The sequence below is a fragment of the Polypterus senegalus genome, chromosome 6 (genome assembly GCF_016835505.1).
Source record: "Polypterus senegalus isolate Bchr_013 chromosome 6, ASM1683550v1, whole genome shotgun sequence".
NCBI classification, from domain to species: domain Eukaryota; kingdom Metazoa; phylum Chordata; class Cladistia; order Polypteriformes; family Polypteridae; genus Polypterus; species Polypterus senegalus.
The window spans coordinates 130,083,063-130,103,788 of record NC_053159.1 but is presented as its reverse complement, the minus strand read 5'-3'; the positions used below and the strand labels follow the sequence as shown (position 1 = coordinate 130,103,788).

General features: G+C 43.2%; 1 protein-coding gene across 3 annotated transcripts in view; it reads right to left on the bottom strand.

The window, feature by feature from the left end:
* Positions 1-5,514, bottom strand: part of LOC120531616 (protein ABHD15-like) — a 31,090-nt gene extending 25,576 nt beyond the window's left edge. For all 3 annotated transcript variants that reach the window (XM_039757197.1, XM_039757199.1, XM_039757196.1), the window contains exon 1: positions 4,522-5,514. In XM_039757197.1, coding sequence (XP_039613131.1) covers positions 4,522-5,375 — 854 coding nt within the window. In that variant the 5' untranslated portion in view covers positions 5,376-5,514. The remainder of the gene's footprint in view (positions 1-4,521) is intronic.
* Positions 5,515-20,726: the final 15,212 nt, after the last annotated feature.

Genomic DNA, 20,726 nt, shown 5'->3' with positions numbered 1-20,726 from the left:
TTATATGAAGGTTTAAAGAATGCACTAGGGATGTCTAAAGAGCCAGGCCGTAGTTTTGAGATGCCTTGAAATGCAATTCAGAAATCTTAAAAGGGACAGGAAGCTAACTTGAGATTTTCATTTTAGACATCTGAAATAAACTTCAGAACATACCACTGTCAGACCCACCATTCCAATCCCACATTTCAGGAGGCTTTCAGGTTGACGCACCATGCCATCCCAATGATATTCATCTTTTTGAAGACATGGTAGAATGTATTTCAGATATCTTAAAATCAAATGAGAGATTGTGGAATCCTTGAAGGTGTCTGAGGTGTCACAAATGTATTTTGAACATCAGAAATGCACGTCTGTACAGATAGCAGGCCTGCTTCGTGTAGTGATGGCAGCTCACAAATGATTTGCTCTTTCCGATCGGCGCTCATCAGGAGTGCTAAGGTGCACGTGTGCCCTGCGTGATGTCACCGCGTCGTTTAACGCGCCTGCACGGGACCCGCCCGAGTCTCGAGGCTCCACTCCGTCCATGTCAGCAGACAAAGTGTCACTCGTGAGCCTTCATCAAGTACGACACACTCCCTGTATATTAGGATGAACTTGTACAATTTGTTATTGTTTTAAGCTTAATATTTATACAGTATTAAAACGAATGTTTGTCCTTTTATATACTTGATAAATGAGTCCTGCGAATATGAGCATTATAGAAAATATTCAAATTTCTAATGGATGTTTGCTTTTGGCTTTAATTTAAAGGACACTTCACGGCTCATTGATTGGACTGCGCGGTCTCGTGGGATTCTTTTACCCACAAACTAGTTGGGTGATTGTCGATCATTTGATTTGTGAACTGAATCACACGATTGTCATTCCCTTGTGATTCTGTAATGTAACGCCTTGTTTTAATTATGCATTTGAAGTAATGTGTGAATTATCACGTTCAATATAAAATTCATTATACATACATATACTAAAACACATGCATATGGAGTTATTAAATTAGCCCCCTGGACTTTATGTGTGAATCTGTGTCTAATCTTAGAAAACAATCGATTCACTTTTAACAGGTAGTTTGAAAGAATCGAGCGAATCGAAATGCCCATCACTAGTGTTAGGGGCGCACTTAACAAATGTGCTCGCGTGTTGGGGGTCTCCGTGCCTTTTCTTTCAGGTATTTACATTCGCAAAACGATCTTTACATTGAAGCGGCTAAACCGTTGCTTTTTCTGTCATTGGAGTAAATCTAGGAAGTCATTTTCAGAAGCACTAAAAGGTTCACCTGCATGTTAAAATGTTTTCTGCCCTGTTATGACATTTCTACTGTGCCTTCTGCTTTGGAAGAGGCTGCAGATTCTCCCACTCCAGCGCTAGAGGGGCCCATAGCGAAGTCTGTCAATACCGATATCTGGACAAGGGCCACGTTTAAGTACAATTGGGTGCTATAAAGTGAACCGTTTTATTTACGCTGTTTAATAGGTTTTTATGTTATTATATACGGTATATCATAAAAGGGACGTGATTTTCTCGGAGAGACGCTTATACGTCCCGTGAGAAGAGTCCACTCCCGGGGCCAGAAAAAAAGGACAAAGAGTAGATGACAAAGTAGAATGTTGTAAACAAGTAAAAAATGTTGGCAGGCTAAACATAATGAAAGTAATGAAAATTCGAAAGTCCCCCCCCAAAAAAAAGAAAAATAAGAAAGATCGCATTAGTGCAAACAAATGGAAATTATTACTCGGTGAAATGACGGAACAGCGAAAAGAGGTTGAATATATTGTTCGGATTTAAACTTTAAGTGGGAGACTTGTAGATTATCTAATTCGTGTTGCCAGTGGGAATTAAAAGATTCCAAAAATGTTGGCGCAGTATGAAGTCCTGTGAGACTGAGACTTTTAACATGAGATTCTTTCAAGTCACACCCAACTAATAACTATTATCAAACAAGACCACAGTCATCTAACCTCAGTCCTGTGAATGCTTTTGTCAGACACACTTCCTGCACTCTCAGCTCTTATAAATTTTATCAGGACAATAATTTTATACATCCTAGATGACACATTAATGACTAAGCGAAGAAGAAAGAGCACAGACAAACATTTGAAAAAGTCATTTTATGTATTAAGAGAGAAAGAAACGATATTCACTCACAGGCAGTTATACACTGTGTTGTCACAATGAAAGTCCAAAAACGGAATCAAAATTCAATGCAATCTTAAAGAAAAGGTCATTTCAAATTTTGTTTTAACTTAAGTTTTAAAGTAAAAGTGAATATAATGCATATGCAGCAAATCCCATGAAAACAACAATCTCTTTAAATTGTATATCCGGTTGAACAAACCCGGGGTGGGCGAGCAGGGGGCGGAGTCTCCATATTATATATTAATACCAAAAACAGATGCGCAAATGAATATTGATGGATTTCCGATTTTTGTGCTAAATCATATCGCACACAATCAAAGTGATTTATAACGATGTTGATGACTGCTCCAAAATAGTGAGATGTGTAAGTTCACACAGCCTGTAATCGAATCACAAAGAAATCAGCCAGTGGGTCACCGTAAAGAGCTCAAGGCAGAAGGAGCCGATCCCACCGCGCAAGCGCACACGCAGGAAAGGCACGTCAAGAAGACGGCGGTGAGAAAGTTTCACATACTGTACTCCCAAAACCTTTTTAGACAAGACGTTTAAAGAAAACTATATTGGGTTTGCTATAAATATTTTAACAATCTTGACATTATTAAAGTGAGTTTACTGAAAATGTAATATTTGTACAGCATCTGCTGTGAGATTGCAGCACACACCCCGCTCGCCCTGAGTGTAGGACACCTTTGCTTGAAACCGATGTTATTCTTAGAGCTCGATAGTTCATTTCAGGGGTTTTTTAACTGAACACAACCCTATTTTATACGCGTGACGTGCTCACATTTGCACAAAGATCCTCCACTTTGATGCATTGCTGTGGATTTTGTGCGGGTGTGAGCGCTGATTGATGATCGTTTTTTGAGAGGCTGGCAACCTTGTCCTCCATCCTGCATCACAACGGCATCTTTTTCTTTGCTTCCTATACAACATGACCATTCAAGTTAAGACCACAAAGTGCTAAGGACCAAAATGAATGAAGTGGTGCTCGTGAAGGCCATTTGAAAATCAAGAATCCACAATATGTTTGAAAACAACTCGGTGAAGTGATTTTTTTTTTTTTGCTTTTCGAATTGCTAAGGACGGCACATGCGTTAATTTAATCAACTTAGTATGCATATATTTAGCAAACACCACGTTAGTTTTAATTAAGATTTACTGAATTTATTAAGCTGGAAAAAATCTTAACATATAAAATTAATTGATCTCAAAGATTTTGTTAAACGTAGCAATTATGGTACAAACTGTAAACTCCACTACCAACCGACAGATAATAGAGGCGCACTGTAATTATTAATTTTTGTACCTTTAAAACAATTTGTGTAATCACTTAACATTAAAGCTCCAACAAGCATTTAGTTTCAGGCCCGTCCTCTAATTAGAAAACCGGCCAGTGTGGTTCCCCCAGCCCGTCACTAGGACCCTCACCATTGGTCGGCGTCGCCGGCTGCAGTCCGTCTTCTCAGTAGTGATGCTAAGCGGTAGTCACGGCGGTGAGTGATCACGTGGACAAAAGCGTTACGTCACATGCGGGATTCGGGGAAACGTCTGCGGGTATCCGCGCCGCTATTCCTTTTACGGTGACGGTTGTGTGCTCAGGGCTAAACACAAAGGTCAAGTTCAGAGGGAGCGGCTTCGCCAAATACCCACAGATGATGCGTTAATAAAGTTCTCCTGTTGCTCCTCGCCTTCTGTGAACTGTAACCGAATGCATTATTTTTTCACCAAAACGTACAACTTGGTAGTTATATAAATGTGCATTTTTCTATTTATTTTTTTAACGCCAACGGTTTCAAATTGTAGAAATCGGACCTCCGCTGCGTCTTTATTATCAGCTGAGACGACCCCCGATATCCCTTTCAGTTTTATCAGGTAAGTGCCGGCAAACCTTCAGACGAATTTCTCCCATAATTACTTGAATATTTCTTAACAGTTGTAAAGTACCGAATAACATCTGCGGAAACAAAAGTGGCACCGAGAAATGTGAAGAAGACGGGAGACCGCTTCATGTCTCCTTCGGGTATCTTGGCAGACCCCCATTATTGTTATAGCGAGCCCAGAAGGGAGACCCTTTCTGTTCCGCCTTCCTGGTTTTTGTGGCGCTCTCATTGTGCCCCCAGCAAACTGGCCGCCGCTCCCTTGACAGTTAAAGCCCCGAACCAGAGGGACAGGGGATCGGGGTATGGTGTCTTCTTTTCCCTTCTATTGTGTCTAAATCTGGCAGTTTTGAGTGGTCGTCACTTCTCTATTTTGCTTAAGTTTGAGGGTAGGGTGGTTCTCCGACCCCCATTAACGATTATTCTTTTTTTTCCCCCCATGAGATCATGATGACATGTTACTAGTTGACCGTAAGGTTCAATACACCCGGAACACCCCCACCATTCTTACCTGCTGACAGGGAGTTTGTGGCAGAAGAGCAGCGCCCACCGGTAGAGCCAATGCAGCCGCGACTCGAACCACTGCTGCCCTCGGAACACCGGCGAAACGCAGGCGGCGCACGTCAGGTAGGAGGACGAGCCGCACTCGCCCAAGTAAGAGAGCAGCAGCCCGGAGCCAGAGCCTTCACTCACGGCCACCAGGGCGGCCCCAGGGTAGCGGTAGCGGATGTACGAGACCGCTTCGATCAGGTCCGAGGGGTCTCCAAACTGCTGGAACTTAGGCGTGACCAGAGGGCAGCCGCTTTGGCCTCTTCTTTGGAAGAGCACCGGGTAGAAGCCTTGCTCGAGGGCCAGCCTGCACAGCCCCAGGACGTAGCCCGTGACCTGACCCCAGGAGTTGGGAATGATGAGCATCACCGGGGGCGAGGAGAAGGGGGGTGCCGCTTTCCAGTTCCGTTCGCGAATGCCCGTAATGCCAACCGCCCAGTCCAGTGCCACAACTCCGCCATCCTTCATCTGGATATGATCACGAGCAAAATCGATCCTTTCAACTTGGCCGAGGGGCCATGCCAGGCTGGCGAGGGTCTGCACGTGGGGGTCTCCCCAGGGCCACTTCGGGGTGCTCGGCTCTCCTAGGGAGGCACAGTGCAGCAGCAGGTAGCTGGCCAGGGCCGAAGGTTTGCAGATCAACTGGGGCTTTTCTGAGGTGCCCTTGGCGAGTCTCGAAAGGCACAGGAGCCGAACCTTCAGGTGCACCTTCCGGCAGAAGAAAGCCCCCAAAGCCGTTATCAGGAGCAGGAGCAGGACCCTCTCGGCCATGTCTGCACCAATGCAATCCGACAGTCCTGATCTGGTGTCTTCCATGGTCTGCGCTCAGACCACCAAGCACTTGTGATCGCGCCGTCCTGCGCAGGTGCCGCTCGTCGTCTTCAGGCAGTCCTGGAATGAAAATTCCCCGTTTCAGCCTTCAGACCCCGAGACGTGGAGTGAGCGGCCTGTCTGGTGCGAGTCAGCGGACGTGTTTGTGAACTTCAGGCGGGCAAATCGGCCGTGGGCGGGGCGGGGCGTTTACTGAGCCCAGTCCATGGTCACGTGGCGCCCAAGTCAAACCAGTCAGCCACTGGACGGGACGCCGGCCCATCTTAACGCCTACGCACAGTCACTCCCGTCGGGGACGCTTACTGATCGTAGACAGAAGCCGATCGCGACCGACTGTGGATATGAAGCTTGGGTGTGAGAGCTGTTAAGGAGCGTCACTACGCGCTGTTTATTATTGTCGACGTTAAGTTTATAATTCATGGCCGCAGGTTCAAACTTCGGTGCATAGCCACGTGACGTCTGGCATTTGTCATGTTGCGGTGGGTGTGGGTAGCGCGGGGAAACAAGTCTATTTTATCCAAAGGCAGCGGGCCGCCACTAAGTGCACCAGCTTGGCACTTTACTGGGTTTCATTCCAGAGTGGGCTGTTTGGGCTTTGTGAACGTGCCTAGTATGTGGACAAAACTGAAATGTTTAAAGGCTACCTCTCAGTACAGATATGGACCAGGAAGACCTGAGCTGAGCCTGTGTTACCGAACGACGGGCCCTATTAAAACAGGGGATCCGTTATTGATGGAGTCTGTTACGGCTCTAAATAAATAAAGGATCCACTTTCAAGTGGACAGTTTGGGGTTCTCTATGGCATGGATGTCAGACCCGGCTCCTCTGTCTCCGTCATTAACCGATCACTGGTATGAACCAAACAAATGATGTTGCCTTGATGTTAATGAGCCCCCATTTTGACTTAAGTTTCTTCCTTAACGAGACGCCATATGCAATATCAAGATGCAAAGCGCCACAGCAGGTGACGGGGCTAATGAATGTACCAGTGTCTTTCACACCACATCCATCTCAGTAAAAGAACGGGGGCCTGAGAAATCCTGATCTGGTCCACAAATTATTTAAACAGCGTGTGGCAGAATGAGAGAGAGCATCAGCCAGCCATGGCATTAAGTAACGGGCTTCATTAACAGCTATGCGGGGGATTGGTTGGAGTGAAAATGGTGGCTCTCAAAAATTGTTTGGGAGCCCTGAGTTGGCTGGCTTTGTACGTCTTTATTGTTTGTTTGGCTGTCAGTTAAGGAAATTTGGTGAATAAAAAAGTTGGTTGTGAAAGGCTCGTGCATCGTGCAAATCAGAAGTGGCAACAGGTTACTAACCATGAAAGTGGCTGAAGAGAAAACCTGCTGCCAGTGTGGTCCTGAGCTTGGCATCACTCTCTCACCTTTAGTGCTATGAGTACATAACGTGATGTTCTGCCCTGTGCTGTCTGGAGAGGCTCCAGCCCCCCTGATCCTGAATGTGATGATGTAGCAGGTTGGTAAATTGTGATGGGATGGGCATACTTAAAAACGCTGTCTCTTTACTGAGATGTGTGGCACCGAGCGCCATTTCATTCTGGGAAGGCTTCTTTGAGCTTTGACAATCTTTTTAATATGTAGAAACTCCTGAACTCTGTAACATATGGTAGGCTCCCCTGCAGGACCCTAAAAGATTAAGAAAACTTTGAGGCAGCCCGATTATATGCAGCGAGAATCCTTTTAAAATCAGGAACCCGCTGGCATTTCACAGATTTGTTGCCATCTATTTGTGTTATTTACAGTATGGAGTCTGTTATGGATCTAAATAAATAAAAGGTTCTTTCTTTCTGGAGCCTTAGTGTGGATGGGTTATTTGGGAACCAAAAATGGTGCCCCTATGGCATCGCTGCGGCACTTTTATCTTTAAGAGTCCACGTGCTAAGACTTTAGAGAGCAAGGACCACCTAAAGTGGCCAGCTGTCGGCCTGCAGCCCTCCATTTACCCAAAATAAGTGAACACGCCTGCCAGGCACTTTGCCCCCATCAGCCTGTAACTGGGGTACTGCTGGCGAGTCGGCAGGCAGGGCTTTGGGCTGAAGAGCACTCAGGGGTACTAGGTGGGCTGTGATTTTAGGCTGACTGGGGGCCGCGGGTGTGCATGCATCCCTGGGACGTTGATGGGTTCAACTGGCTGATCGCGTATTCGCATGCAGGCTCAGTCAGTTCAGTCGGTTTTCTCATTGATGCTCTGTGGGGGTCCTAAGCAAGGCACCTGTGCCCACAACGGAGTAAAGGAAGCCTAAAATGGTTAGCTGGGGGAAAAGGAAAAGTCCAATGAGAGGCGGGTGGGGCTTTACTGGCAGTCGGGCCTGAAGCCTTGGGCACAGCAGTGGCATTGGAGCAGTCGACTGCTGCAAGGGGTCCTGTGGATGCCAAGGGTCAGCGATGGGAGAAGGGAGTGCTGAGGGATGGCAGTGACCACCCTGGCTACTGCGCCCTCTGCACACCATAGCTATGGAGGGGCGCACCGAGACTCATGACTCTCAGGTACTGTGACTGTGGGGCTTTGGTTTTTAAACCTTGGTTTTAACTGCTTGTGAACTGATTGATTGATTTGGGATTTTTACCTCCACAAACACTTTTTGATGGCTTTCTTCATTTGTTTATTGAAGCCTGCACTGCTCTTTGTGTTGAACCCTCTTAGGTATAAAAAGCACAGCTTTCAGCCTTGTGCTTCCCAGACCACCTTCTGGGCTTTACTCGGCCACGGCTGGCACTGTGGGGTCTCCCGTCCTAGTGTTGTGACAGTACAAACATGGGGGCTTTGTAATCGATGAAACTGCACTATTGTTCTTTTCAGAATGAGTACGCTTCTATCTCAGATGTAAATCCGTGTAAGCAGGACAAGAGTGCCCTCCATGAAAGTGAGTTATGCAAGAATAAAACGGCACATCTGATTAGCTCACCGACGGAGCTGGACTCTCACATTTCCACTAATTCAAGTTAAATTTTAGTGATCCACATGTACATCAGTGTTACCATTTGCAGTGTACCATCTACTGGAAAGTATTTTCTAACGCATGTAGTATTAAAATGCATTGCATTGGTCATTCCAACAGATGGCGCATCACAAACATTTGTAGTAATAATATAAATTAAATATAAATTGGAATGGCAGAGACATAGCAACCAGACACTGACACTTGTCCTTTTATTAAGATGGATACGGCCCAAAACAATTGAAAGGTACAAGATAAAGAGCAATGGCAGGTCAGTGAAATGCAGGAAAAGGCAGGCGCAGCACTTTGAAGAGCGTCGAAGTGGAATGAGGGGTCAACAGCACCGTCCAGAGGGTCTCTTGTGTGGCCCTCGTATAAAGCAGGATGGCCACAGGGGAGTTTTGTACGGATGTTTCTGCTCGCTGAGCCCAGTTGAGACTCTTGTTGCTCCTTCTTTCTTTCCCCGATTTCTTTGTTAGCGTCACGTCCGAGTCGTTTGTGGTTTCTGACAGTCTGTCGCTGGTCCCACACGTCACAGGCGCTCTTTTGATGCCTGATTTTTCAAGTCTGTCTTCATGGAGCCTGCAGGCAGTGAGACACTGGACTAGAAACCACAAGGCTACCAGTGAGACGCCCCAGCAGTCTGGGATCCAGCTGCCTTTCATGGTTTCCGTTGGTTGAGTTTTAGTTTGGTTTCCCTTCGCGGTCATGTCTCTTATGTCCACTCATTTCTATGGCTGTTCAGGCCACGTTGAAGTTAACGACTCTTAAAGAAATGAGTGCTTTTAAGTTTACTTACATGTTAATGTGAAAGATTAAAAGGTAAGCCTAGCAAGCCACCTTTGCCTGAGTTTGGGAAGTGAGCAGTTCATTGGCTCATTTGAACTCGAGGTCATCTGCTGGAATGTCTTGTGAATCAATAAAGTCCAAAGCTTACACGACGACTCGCGCCCTCGCATCGTTCTGCTGACCCTCCCGGCCGGAGGTACAAGTTTAATGGCCTACAATGCGAGTGGTCGAGAGACGTGTGTGTTCTGGCTGGCATCCCAAAGCTCTCGACCTCCAGTTTTTAGAACAAAGATTGATAGAATAAACTTTGTTTGTCCCCAGGGGGAAATATCGACCTTCTACAGAAGCTCTTTAAAAAAATAAATCTACTAAATGAACACCGGCTATGGTCTGAACACACACCAAAATACCTGAAAAGAATGAAGCTTCCTACTCGGCTGTCACAGTCACAGTGAGGCCTCATGCAGGCGTATTGCTGTTGGTATAAAGAAGCCCCCATAGTGTTTCTTGACGCACTTCTGCTGAATAATTCATTGGCCATTGAAGGTCCTCAGTGTCAGTGTGTCAAAGAGGGGATGTGCAGCGTTGTTCATAATGGCACTCAGTTTTGTTTTCATTCTCTCCTCCTTCACTACCCCCAGGGGGTCCAGAGTGTGCTCCATAACTGAGCCTGCCCTTTTAATTAGCCCGTTGATTTGGTGGGCCGCTCTTCAAATGATGTTAGCAGCCCAGCACACCACAGCTGGACATTAGTAACGTGCCAATGTGATCAAAATGCCCACACCACACGGTTACTCACAGAAAGCAGAGACCCTCGATCTCTCAGTTCCACTCCCACCATACATCACAATTTAAGACAGATTTTGGTGCACTTGACCCATACAGGTAACCCCACCCCGCCATGGACAAAGTCCAGCAAGTCCTTCATCTCCTAAGACGGAGAAGGCTGTGCTCATCTGGGATGGCTTGTTTGTGTGATACAAAGCACTCCATTTGATTTGCACTTCACTGCGGAAGAAGAAGAAGTGTGAAGGGTCAGTCCTGTAACATGCAGTGGGGGTCTGTCTCCACTCTCTGACTAGCGAGTATGACCTCCTTACCTCACATGCACAATTCATGCGTTTGTTGGAGCAACTCTGACTTAAAATATCCACTGAACACAACAGTCCTATTCTTCTGCTATGGGACGTTCACCGGCGAGGCTCTCGAGATGTGATGGCATCCTCAACGTTAAGATTTCACTTGTAGAGCCAGCCGTCCCCGTTACCTGGGTGTCTCAAATCAGAGGCCGGCCACTACACTGCTCAGAGAAGCAGACCTCGGACTTCTTGGATGTCCTCCCTGTACGAGAGACCTAAAGTGTTTTCTGCTCTTATGACACACTTGCAAATTGATTTTACGTTTTAAAAATATTACTATAACTACAGTCCATGTTAAATAGCTTAGCATTTGTGTGCAATAACTTTGCATTCTTCAGCAAACACAAAGTCAACATCAGACGACAAACTGCTCCATGTGAGGACGCCGCATGACGACAGCCCTCCAGCCAACTGCTCCCCGAATTTGTGCCTGCGTCATCGCATCATTTTTATTTTTTGAATGCGGATTTCATTATAAAGGAGCTTCATTCCAGAGGTGTCATTAACTGAAGTATTACTATATGATCCTGTCATGTGCAGCACCCATAAAAAGTGTTCACCCCTTGGAAGTTTTCACATTTTAGTGTTACATGACATTGAATTGCGATGGATTGAATTTGGTCTTTTTGTGACTTTGGTCAACAGAAAGACCCCTCAATGTCGACATTAAAACAGATCTCTGCAAGGTGGCCCAAGTGAATTACCAACACAAAATAATTGGTTGTGTACGCATTCGCCCCTTCAAGGCAGTGTGTTGTAGATGCAGCTTTGGCAGCCATGCCAGCCTTGAGTCTCTATGCCCAGGTCTCAGTCGGTTTGGCACATCTGGACTCTGCTGCTTCTCCACGTTCTTCTTTATAAAACTTCTCAAGCTCTGTCAGGTTGCATGATGATCAGGACCAGGGGCATTGCTAGCAGTTGCACATATTAGTCCAGGTTTATACTTCACACGACACGACGCATGCTGCAGCGGACACTCCTGCTATGCTAGCGTTGTACTGTTTAGACTTGTGTGCGTACTTAACGTAAATGTGGAGGAATCCAGCAGGTGGCAGTGCGAGATATTATCACGGTGAGAACAGGTTCAGCTTCGCTGTGTTGTGAATTGCCTGGAACAGATGGCAGCCGCGATGCCCTTAGCCATCCCTCTGTTAATGGTGCTCGCCTCTTTCCCTTCTCCATGTAAAGAGCAGGGTTTTTAACTCATCCATATATATTACAGAGTGTCACAGCAAAAATGGAGGCTGGACTCTCAAAGATCAGGGGCCAAGTCTCACAAACACCCCGACCAACAATATTGCTGAGGACTCTAACTCAGCCAGTTGAGTCTCAGCCATATTGTTGTTTTTAATCCATTCCTGTGTAGCTACTGCCTTACACTTGGGCTTTTTGTCATAAAATCTCCCAGGGCACATGTTTCTTCAAGACCAGGGGCCTCGTGTATAAATGTTATGTAAGCCCGTTTCCACGTTCAAATCACGACGTATAAAACCGCAACTTGGCGTAAAGCCACGCACATTTCCACGGTACCTCATACCCTGGCGTACGCTCGGTTTTGCAGACTGGCGGCACTCAGCGTCAAAGCAATGCTACTGTTCCTGTGTGGTTACCCTTTCTTTTTTAGATCCACATCCCTGACGCGGCTTTATAAATAAACACTGAAATTAACTGCATATATTAGTTTAATACATCTGATTGTAATTAACCAGTAACAATATAATGGTCCAACTATTACCATAGTTGCTTTAGCGTTGTTACTCTCACTGCACCTTCTTCTTCCAGCTGCTCCCGTTAGGGGTTGCACTGCAGATCATCTTTTTCCATATTACTCTCACTGCACCACTTGGAGCAGCTGATTGGAAAGAGAATTATCGGTATACAGCATCAAGCACATGCTGCCTCAGCAATGCTTCCTATTTGAACTGCTTCTGACACAGCAAACGCTTCAAAACCTTTACTGAACAGACCTCGCGGTTCACAAACTGTTTCATCCCAAGAACTATAAACGTACTCAATCAGTCCATCAAGTGCTCCTTGTAGAACTGTCTGTACTTGTAAGTACAATCACCTCACTGTAAACTTGCACTACAGTTAGAATATTGCACAACCTGAGCCACTTTATAAAGCGTGTATTTACATATGATGATGATATCATTTTTAAGATGAAATGCAGCAAAATATGTTTATTATATTATACAGATAAAACTTTAACTTCATTTGAATAATCAATATTTTTAATAATTAAAGGTTGTTCCTGCCTCGCACTGTATGCTTCACTGGGACTGGCGTGAAGGATAGAATAATTAAACATGTACTATGACGATATTTCAATGTTCCTTAAAAGTTTTGAAGAATCGGCGTTGTAAGCTTACAGATGGCTTAATGTCCATTACAGAGATGATTGTGTGGCGATCGGTTACTTGGAGAAAGAAAAGGAAGGACAGGAATTGGAGGTTAGTACATTTGAAAAAGACAGTACTGCTACAATAAATTATTTCATCGAAGGTCGCGCACAATCACTGCACCACCGTGTTAACATGTTTAATAACGTACTTTAACTCCTATCATCATGAAAATGACATCACGTATACATCTCAGTATTTTAGTTATTCAGAGAGCTGTAATATCACGAATGTAATGGACTCTGTGTCCAGTTGGAGGAAGAGAGCCGGTTTAAGAAGCAAGTAGTGATTCACTCACATAGATCACATAGAAGATCAAATACAAAACAAAGCATTTAATGTGCTACTTTAATTACGATGTGATTTGAGAAACTAGTAAATTAAACAATTTTAAGATGAAGTTTATGATATTCTACTTTAATGACAAAATAAACTATGTGATTAAACTGGAAATTTCGAGATTGAAGTTGACATTTCGTGTTTTTTTCTCCACTGTGTGCCCTTTTTTTTCTCTGTACCCTCATAAGCTTTCATATGACACTCAGATGGTGGGCTACGACTCGGCTTTTCACGGCGACTTTGATATCTGACAACAACTTTTTTATTTCAGGCACTGTGCGACTTTGTGATCTTGAGCTTTCAAGTTTCTCCGACACTCTGTCACTCAATCAACTTCCTTTTGGTTTTTATACCACTGTTTAAACCAACAAATAGTAAGTTTTTCTTTGCCTCCAATCCTTCTATTTCCCCCTGTGCTTTTGGGCTATTTATATTAATTTGCATATTCAGGGAGGTGACGGGGCAGGACAGCAGGCGTGTGCACGTGGGTTACTTTTCACGCTGACCGGAATTTATGTAGCGGAACGACGTGGAAGTTGACGTTTGCACAGAATTAGGCATCTGGATTTTTTTGTGCATACAAACATTTCCGCTTTTGTCCTTGCGCCAAGTTAGAGTGTGAATTCTACGCACAGCGTTATGCTTGAGGCCCCAGATCTGGTTCTCCTCCAGGATTTCCCTGCTATTGGTATTTTGCAGCATTCATTTTACTTTTCTGCTTCACAACAACATTTATTTATATAACACATTTTCATACAAAAAATGTAGCTCAAAGTGCTTTACATAATGAAGAATAGAAAAATAAAAGACACGGTAAGAAAAATAAGTCAACATTAATTAACGTAGAATAAAAGTAAGGTCCGATGGCCAGGGAGGACAGAAAAAACAATCAAAAAAAACTGGAGAAAAAATAAAATCTGCAGGGATTCCAGACCACGAGACCACCCAGTCCCCTCTGGGCATTCTACCTCACATAAATGAAACAGTCCTCTTTGTATTTAGGGTTCTCACGGAAGGACTTGATGATGATGATGATGATGATGATATTGCTTTCTAGTCCTGTCTCCACCAGGCTTCACAGTGGGAATGATGTGTTTTTGATATGTTCAAACATGGTGTTTGGTTTGATGGGCAAAATTTTTTTTCTTCTCATCCGACCATAAATTCTTCTTTTAGCTGACTTCAGTCTCCCATGTGCCTTCTGTGCTTTTTTTTTTCTTTTTTTAAACATTAGCTTTCTCTTTGTCACTCTCTCGTAAAGCTGTGACTGGTGACCTGGGGCCTCATGTATAAATGTTGTGTATGCCCGTCTCCACGCACACTTTGAGATGTATAAAAACTAAACTTGGCGTAAAGCCATGCACATTTTCACGTTGGCCTCACACCATGCGTACGCACTTTTCAGCTCGGTTTTGCAAACGGGTGGCTCCCATTGTTCAAAGCAGTACCACTGTTTCTGTGTGTCGTCTCCCTTTTTTCGGATTCACATCAGTGACACCACCTACTCAAAGCATCATGATGCACCAACATTGATGGACTGAAAGCCAGAAGTCTACGTGACCACCATCATCAGGTCCTTCCATGAAAACCCTAAATACAAAGAGGACTGTTTGACTTATGTTAGGTAGATTGCCCAGAGGAGACTGGGCGGTCTCGTAGTCTGGAACCCCTACAGATTTTATTTTTTTCTCCAGCCTTGGAGTTTTTTTTGTTTTTTCTGTCCACCCTGGCCATCGGACCTTACTCTTATTCTATGTTAATTAATGTTGACTTATGTTTATCTTTTATTGTGTCTTCTATTTCTCTATTCATTTTGTAAAGCACTTTGAGCTACATTTTTTTGTATGAATATGTGCTATATAAATAAATGTTGATTGATTGATTGATTGGAGAAGTTGGACTACCTGTGCAACCTCTGTAGGGTCCAGGTATCGCCTCATGCTACCAGTAGTGACGCTGACTGTAGCCAAATGCAAAACTAGTGAAGAAACAGTCAGAAAAGATGAGGAGGGAAAAATGTCAGTGGCCTCCACCTGTTAAACCATTCCTGTTTTGGGGGTCATCTCATTGTTGCCCCTCTAGTGCACCACAGCAGCTGAAACTGATTAACAACCCCCTCTGCTACTTAACTGACCAGATTAATATCCCATAAGTTTCATTGACTTTATGCTATACTCTGATTAAAAAGTGCTTCTTTAATTTTTTTAAGCAGTTATAAAATGCAAAGTTGATTGACTATCATGTTACTTATTTATTTGTGCATTTTATGTCTTTGATTTCTTTGTACAAAAATTATTAGGCATGCGGGAGAGGAACAAAAGGAACACCACAGACATTAACTGTGGTGGTTTAAACAGTAAAGATATGGGCAAACCAATGTCAAGCAATACTGGACTTATTAATGAGATCAAAGGCACAAGTAGGTCAAAAATATGCCTCATAAAAACGGTTGGCACAAAAATGAGCCTTGATGAATGCATTGCCTCTTGTGCCAGCCTTAAAAAACACAAGGCGATAGCACTCAAAATTCACCCTCCAATCTTAAAAACACACAGAGGTAAGCATGTTCACATGAACTTTTGTTTGACTTGCCGTTTGCATATATTAATTATTAAAATAACTAAAAATCAATTAAACTATGAATATTAGAGAAATATGATTTTTCAATGGCATTATTGGGATAGGCTACTAAATTTATCTAAACATGGTGAGCTTGTGAGCGTGCACAAGAGATTTTTATTTATGTTGAGATATATATACATACACACACCTCAAAGTAAATAAAGTGATATACAAGATGGAGAGATAATTAACTGGGATGGAAGCCAAGGAAATAAGCTCAATTCAAAACCAATTCATTTTAATATTTAAAAATTGTTTTTCAGATTTATAAGTAATTTATTAGACATCCTGGCGGATTTTTGTAACTGAAGCACTTAATGCATTTTTGTTTTCATTGTATTTCTCATTATGTCCTTTCATTTTTACCACTTGAAATAAATGTTTATTTAAACATCTCATATCTGATTCTTAATCAGAACAATTTTCAGCTAAAGGAAGTTTTTAATTTTATTCTCAACTGTAAATTTAAGAACATGTACTTTTATACTTTTACTTGAGTAAATATGATTAACGCATACTTTGACCGAGTATTCATAGAAATGCGGACTTGCGCTCCTCTTGTACTTCTGCCACCTCTGCAATGAGTAAATCTTTTAACTGTAAGCTGTGCAGTGCCTTGATACTCACCTCTCCATCTCTCTCGGATTGCTGATCACTGCAAGGATGATGATTTTCTCCCTCTATATCACCCCATATCATTCATTTATTCTTCTTTTTGTTACTATAAAGAGATAAAAGCAGAAGTCTGAAAGAGACAACTTTGAAATTGGGTGCATGCTTTAAAAGTATATTGCAATGTTTAGTTATATTTATTTAAACAAAAAAAATCTGTATTAGTGTGACACAATTGAAAAGTTGAGCAAAATGCTGCATCTGTTGAATTTATAGATATTGAGGAGCCTTGTTTGCCTTTTATTGTCATTTTCTGTAGGTATAAATTGTTTGGGTCAACTTGAGATCATTAATTTGAATTTAAAATTTACAAATCTTGACTGCTTAAGTGTAACAGATAATTTTAAAGGGTTTGAACTCCCCCCGCCATAGTTTTACAAAGTAGGGGCCCCCAAAAAGCTAGAAATGGCGCTGTTCAAACAGGCTCATATACTTAAAGTGCCAAACTCTGAGATGAGCTGAGAGTTGAACCAGAGCTACCAAGATACAATCCTCCAGAGAGCCGCAAGGCAGCAGTGCTAATTACTGTGGCACCCAGCGAAAGACCTTCTGTGCTGCTTTACACATTCAAGAGGACTTAAGTACCTGGATGTTCCCACATTCAGGACAAGCATTCTCCTTGACTTTACAACACTAGATGGCGATGTTCATCTTGCTTTGTAACTCGAGCAAGTCCAATCATAGACAGTAGATAGTTAGATGGGATTAATAAAACATCTAAGGGGAAATTCATACACAGCGTTGGGTCGCGGCAGGGGGCTCCTGGGGGGATTTGAACAGGATCCATAAATTATGGGTTTGGCCACCCACTATCTCTCTCCCCATTCTGTACATCATTTCTGCACATCTATCTTATTAGAAACGGATGTGCTTTGTAGATGTTTGACTGTAAATGTAAAGAAACCCAAGATGTGATTTAAACAACTTAGTACTTTCGTGTGGAACACAAACATACAAATTAATCTAAAACATTTAAGAGCGTTTAGAACTATACACAATAAGTTTTAAAAAAATGATCATTAACAAAATACTATTAAGCATAAGTCAGCTGCAGAAATATAAAAAACACTTTAGTAGCATCTAGAACTATAAAAGGCATACCTGTAAATTATTCCTTCTCATCCTGTTACAGTCACACTACCTTGGCTCGGTGGACAGCAAGTCTTCTGGTAAAAAGTTAATACAGCTTAAATATTCCTTGGAAAAACTTTCTTTTACCAGCGCACACTCATATGGGAGCTATTTACTAAAACTCACCGACTTTGAAATGAGAATTTAATCGCAGTTACTAGTAATCCACCACAGGTGAAAGGCAGCAGCGCTAACTACTGCGGCACCTGCACATAGGCGTACACCAAGTATCGTCCAACTCTGAAACAATAGATGGCGCTGTTTCTGTAGCTTCCCTACTTTGAAAAGCTCAAAGTGTAAAATACAGCGCCGTGGGTTCCTGGGATTTCAACGTGATCCTAATTCTGGTTGGCTTCTACTTTCTAATGTTGGGGTCTTGTTGTTAATATTTTCTGCGCAGTTTTAACTCTAGTTCTTCAGCACCATGCACTTCTAAAACGTGATTCATGGAGCGGAGCACATTAATACTGGATAGGCTTTTCGCTTCTTTTTATCCTTAGTTCTTTTGCAAACACCAGTGTCAATTGGAGCTTTGGGCCCTGATTTCAGGCGTCCAGCCTCACATCTTCGATATCCAAGACCCCCGTCTTCCCGATATGACATTCATTGACGACTGTGGGTGAACTCTTCCACGACTCACACACCTGTCTCCAACTGCGCGTAATCTCAAGATGCAACCAACCCCCGAGTTTACACATAACTAGAGGGGGTCAGGCACTTTATATGTGCTGAAGCTGACGACGCCCATGCTTTACGCTGCGTACACGTACTAACTGGACAACAGCACAGCTAGTTAAGAAAACGATAATCAAATATAAACGATGAACACAGCTGTTTGGGAGAAAAAGCATCTAAACGGCTGAATCTTAAGTAAACGAAAATGCAGTCCAACAAAAATATGTCGTATTAGTTGTAACGTTTGGCTTTGATTCATGAAATGGCCAGGAACAAGACCGGCGCGTGCGGAGACTGAGAACTCCGTGTTAGTTTGACTTCTTGATGTAAGGCTTGATTTCCTTCTCTAATGGTGCGGTGATGTGTTTTACGTGTTCATCAACGCCAACGTCATATTTACAGTTTAACTGCTAACTAAACTGACTAGTGTACTATGTTGAGCCGAGCAAAACTCAAGGGCAGTGTAAGAAGGAGTATGTCTTGTCACAAAGCTGTGCCCATATGGTCATTCCTCTCTCTGACACACCAACATTGAAGTCTTTTAGCCAACGAGTTATTTAGCAGAAGTGTGTCAAGAAATGCTACAGGGGTTACTTATCTACATATATCTACAACAATGTGCATCATGCTTTTCAAGGGCTGTTACCAGCCAAGCACACTATAATAAAGAAAACTGCACTGGCCATCGCAGAGCTGAGATAAATATAAAGGATGTCACTGCCCACATTAAAGGAATGCAGTGTGCAAAGAAAAACAGACTTGACTGCCCTTTTTTATATACTGTAGTTCTTATATGCAGATATCAAGATCCAGACAAGTCTCTTGGCACGAAGAAACACAGTTCTCCACCTGAATCCTCTACTCTGTCTCATCCCCTTAATCAATAAACCCCATAGGTGCAGAATCATCTGACAATTCCTGAAATTGACACGACCTGGTGTTATATTTACAGTCTGAGGTGGGCAGGGAAAAATAAAAAGGTAACGGGACTAATCCTTGTGGCGCAATTCAGTGTTCCTCACATCCATATCACAGTTACAGCTCGGTCTGTCCATTATCCTGGACACCATAGGCTCATCCATCTACATACAGTATATTTGAGCAGGGATGGCTGGGTGGTATCAAAGGCACTGGAGAAATCAAAAAACACAATTCTCACGGTGCTGCCAGCTTTGTCTAGGTGAGAATAAGCCTTGTGAAGCAGACAGATGATTGCATCCTCCACTCCAATCTTTGTCTGATAGGCAAATTGCAGTGGATTCAGATCTATCACAAGATGACAAATACAGTCCAGGATGATCTCGCAAAAGGTTTTATGATGTTGGACATAAAGGTCACTGGTCTCTAGTCATCAGGTGAAAAGGAACAATACAGGATGCACTGCAGCCGCACTTTTTAAAGCTTTAGTGACAGACTGAACTGGTGACAGAGGACACCAAAAGCCTGGTCAGTAATGGCCTTAAGTACTGAAGGACTGACTCCATCTGGTCCCACAGCTTTACCTGTGTGTAACCTCTTCAGTTGTCTCCTCACTTGGTCCTCAGCCATGAACAGCTCATATTGAAGGTCAGAGGTGGATTCAGCACACGCCAAACCAGTTCAAGTGGTAGGAGTTGTTGGTGCAGGAGAGATGGAGGGGGGGCTGGTGGTAGTGGAAGGAGGGAAAATCGATTAAAAAGGCAAACTCAGTATGACTTTTACTTCTAACCAATGCAGCAATACCATGGTGTTGTGTTTGTTCTGTTTACAGTACGTACATTTTGATACAATCTGCATATATTGTGAAGTTGGTTTAAGTTAAAATATAAGCTTTAGGTTAAAACATTAGAAAGATTAGAAATTGAGAAAGAGGAAAGTGAAATACAACACATCAGCAGTCTGAACACATGTATTGTGTTGTCCTCCCCAAATTCTAAAACAGAGGAAGCTTGTTTCCATTAGAGACAGTGGCACCCTGTCTGTCATGTTGTACAATGGAAGTATTCCTTACCAACGTGTGAAGTGTCTGCGTATACGACCTACCCTGTCAATAGGAATACTTTCATTTACGAAAACAGAAGAAACAGTGGAGCAGATGACATGTCACCATGTCTAGTAGATACGAAGGTTGTCAATTTTGTATTTTAACGTGACTGCAAGGTGCTTCTTTATTTGGAAGTCCATTTGAATTCCAGACATTTTTCAAATAGCATTTTTTATAAAACAAACTTTCACTCAAGTCATGTTTTTGACTCTTGAGCTAGTCATGACTTTTCTAAAGTACCTGACTTCCTGAGTCTATTACGATGGTATCTAATATATAAAGCAGAGTCGATGTATGTACAGTATGTTTGTTTGTCTGCCATACAAATCTGCACCGGGCGTCCAATCGCCACCAAACTGGGGATGGGGCTCCTTTGTGACCAGGAGGAGGTCATGGAGTATGTTTTTTTGGGAAAATTGTTCGTGGTGAAGGGCAGGGCACCTTTTCACCAACACAACGTTCGGCACAAGTCCCCGGACTTATCATCGACAAGATAGCCGCTCGTTGCAACAGACGTTCACCGCGGCATCGCTCTTTACCCATGTTTCTTTAAATTGCCAACATATGGCAGAAGTGTCCAAGCAT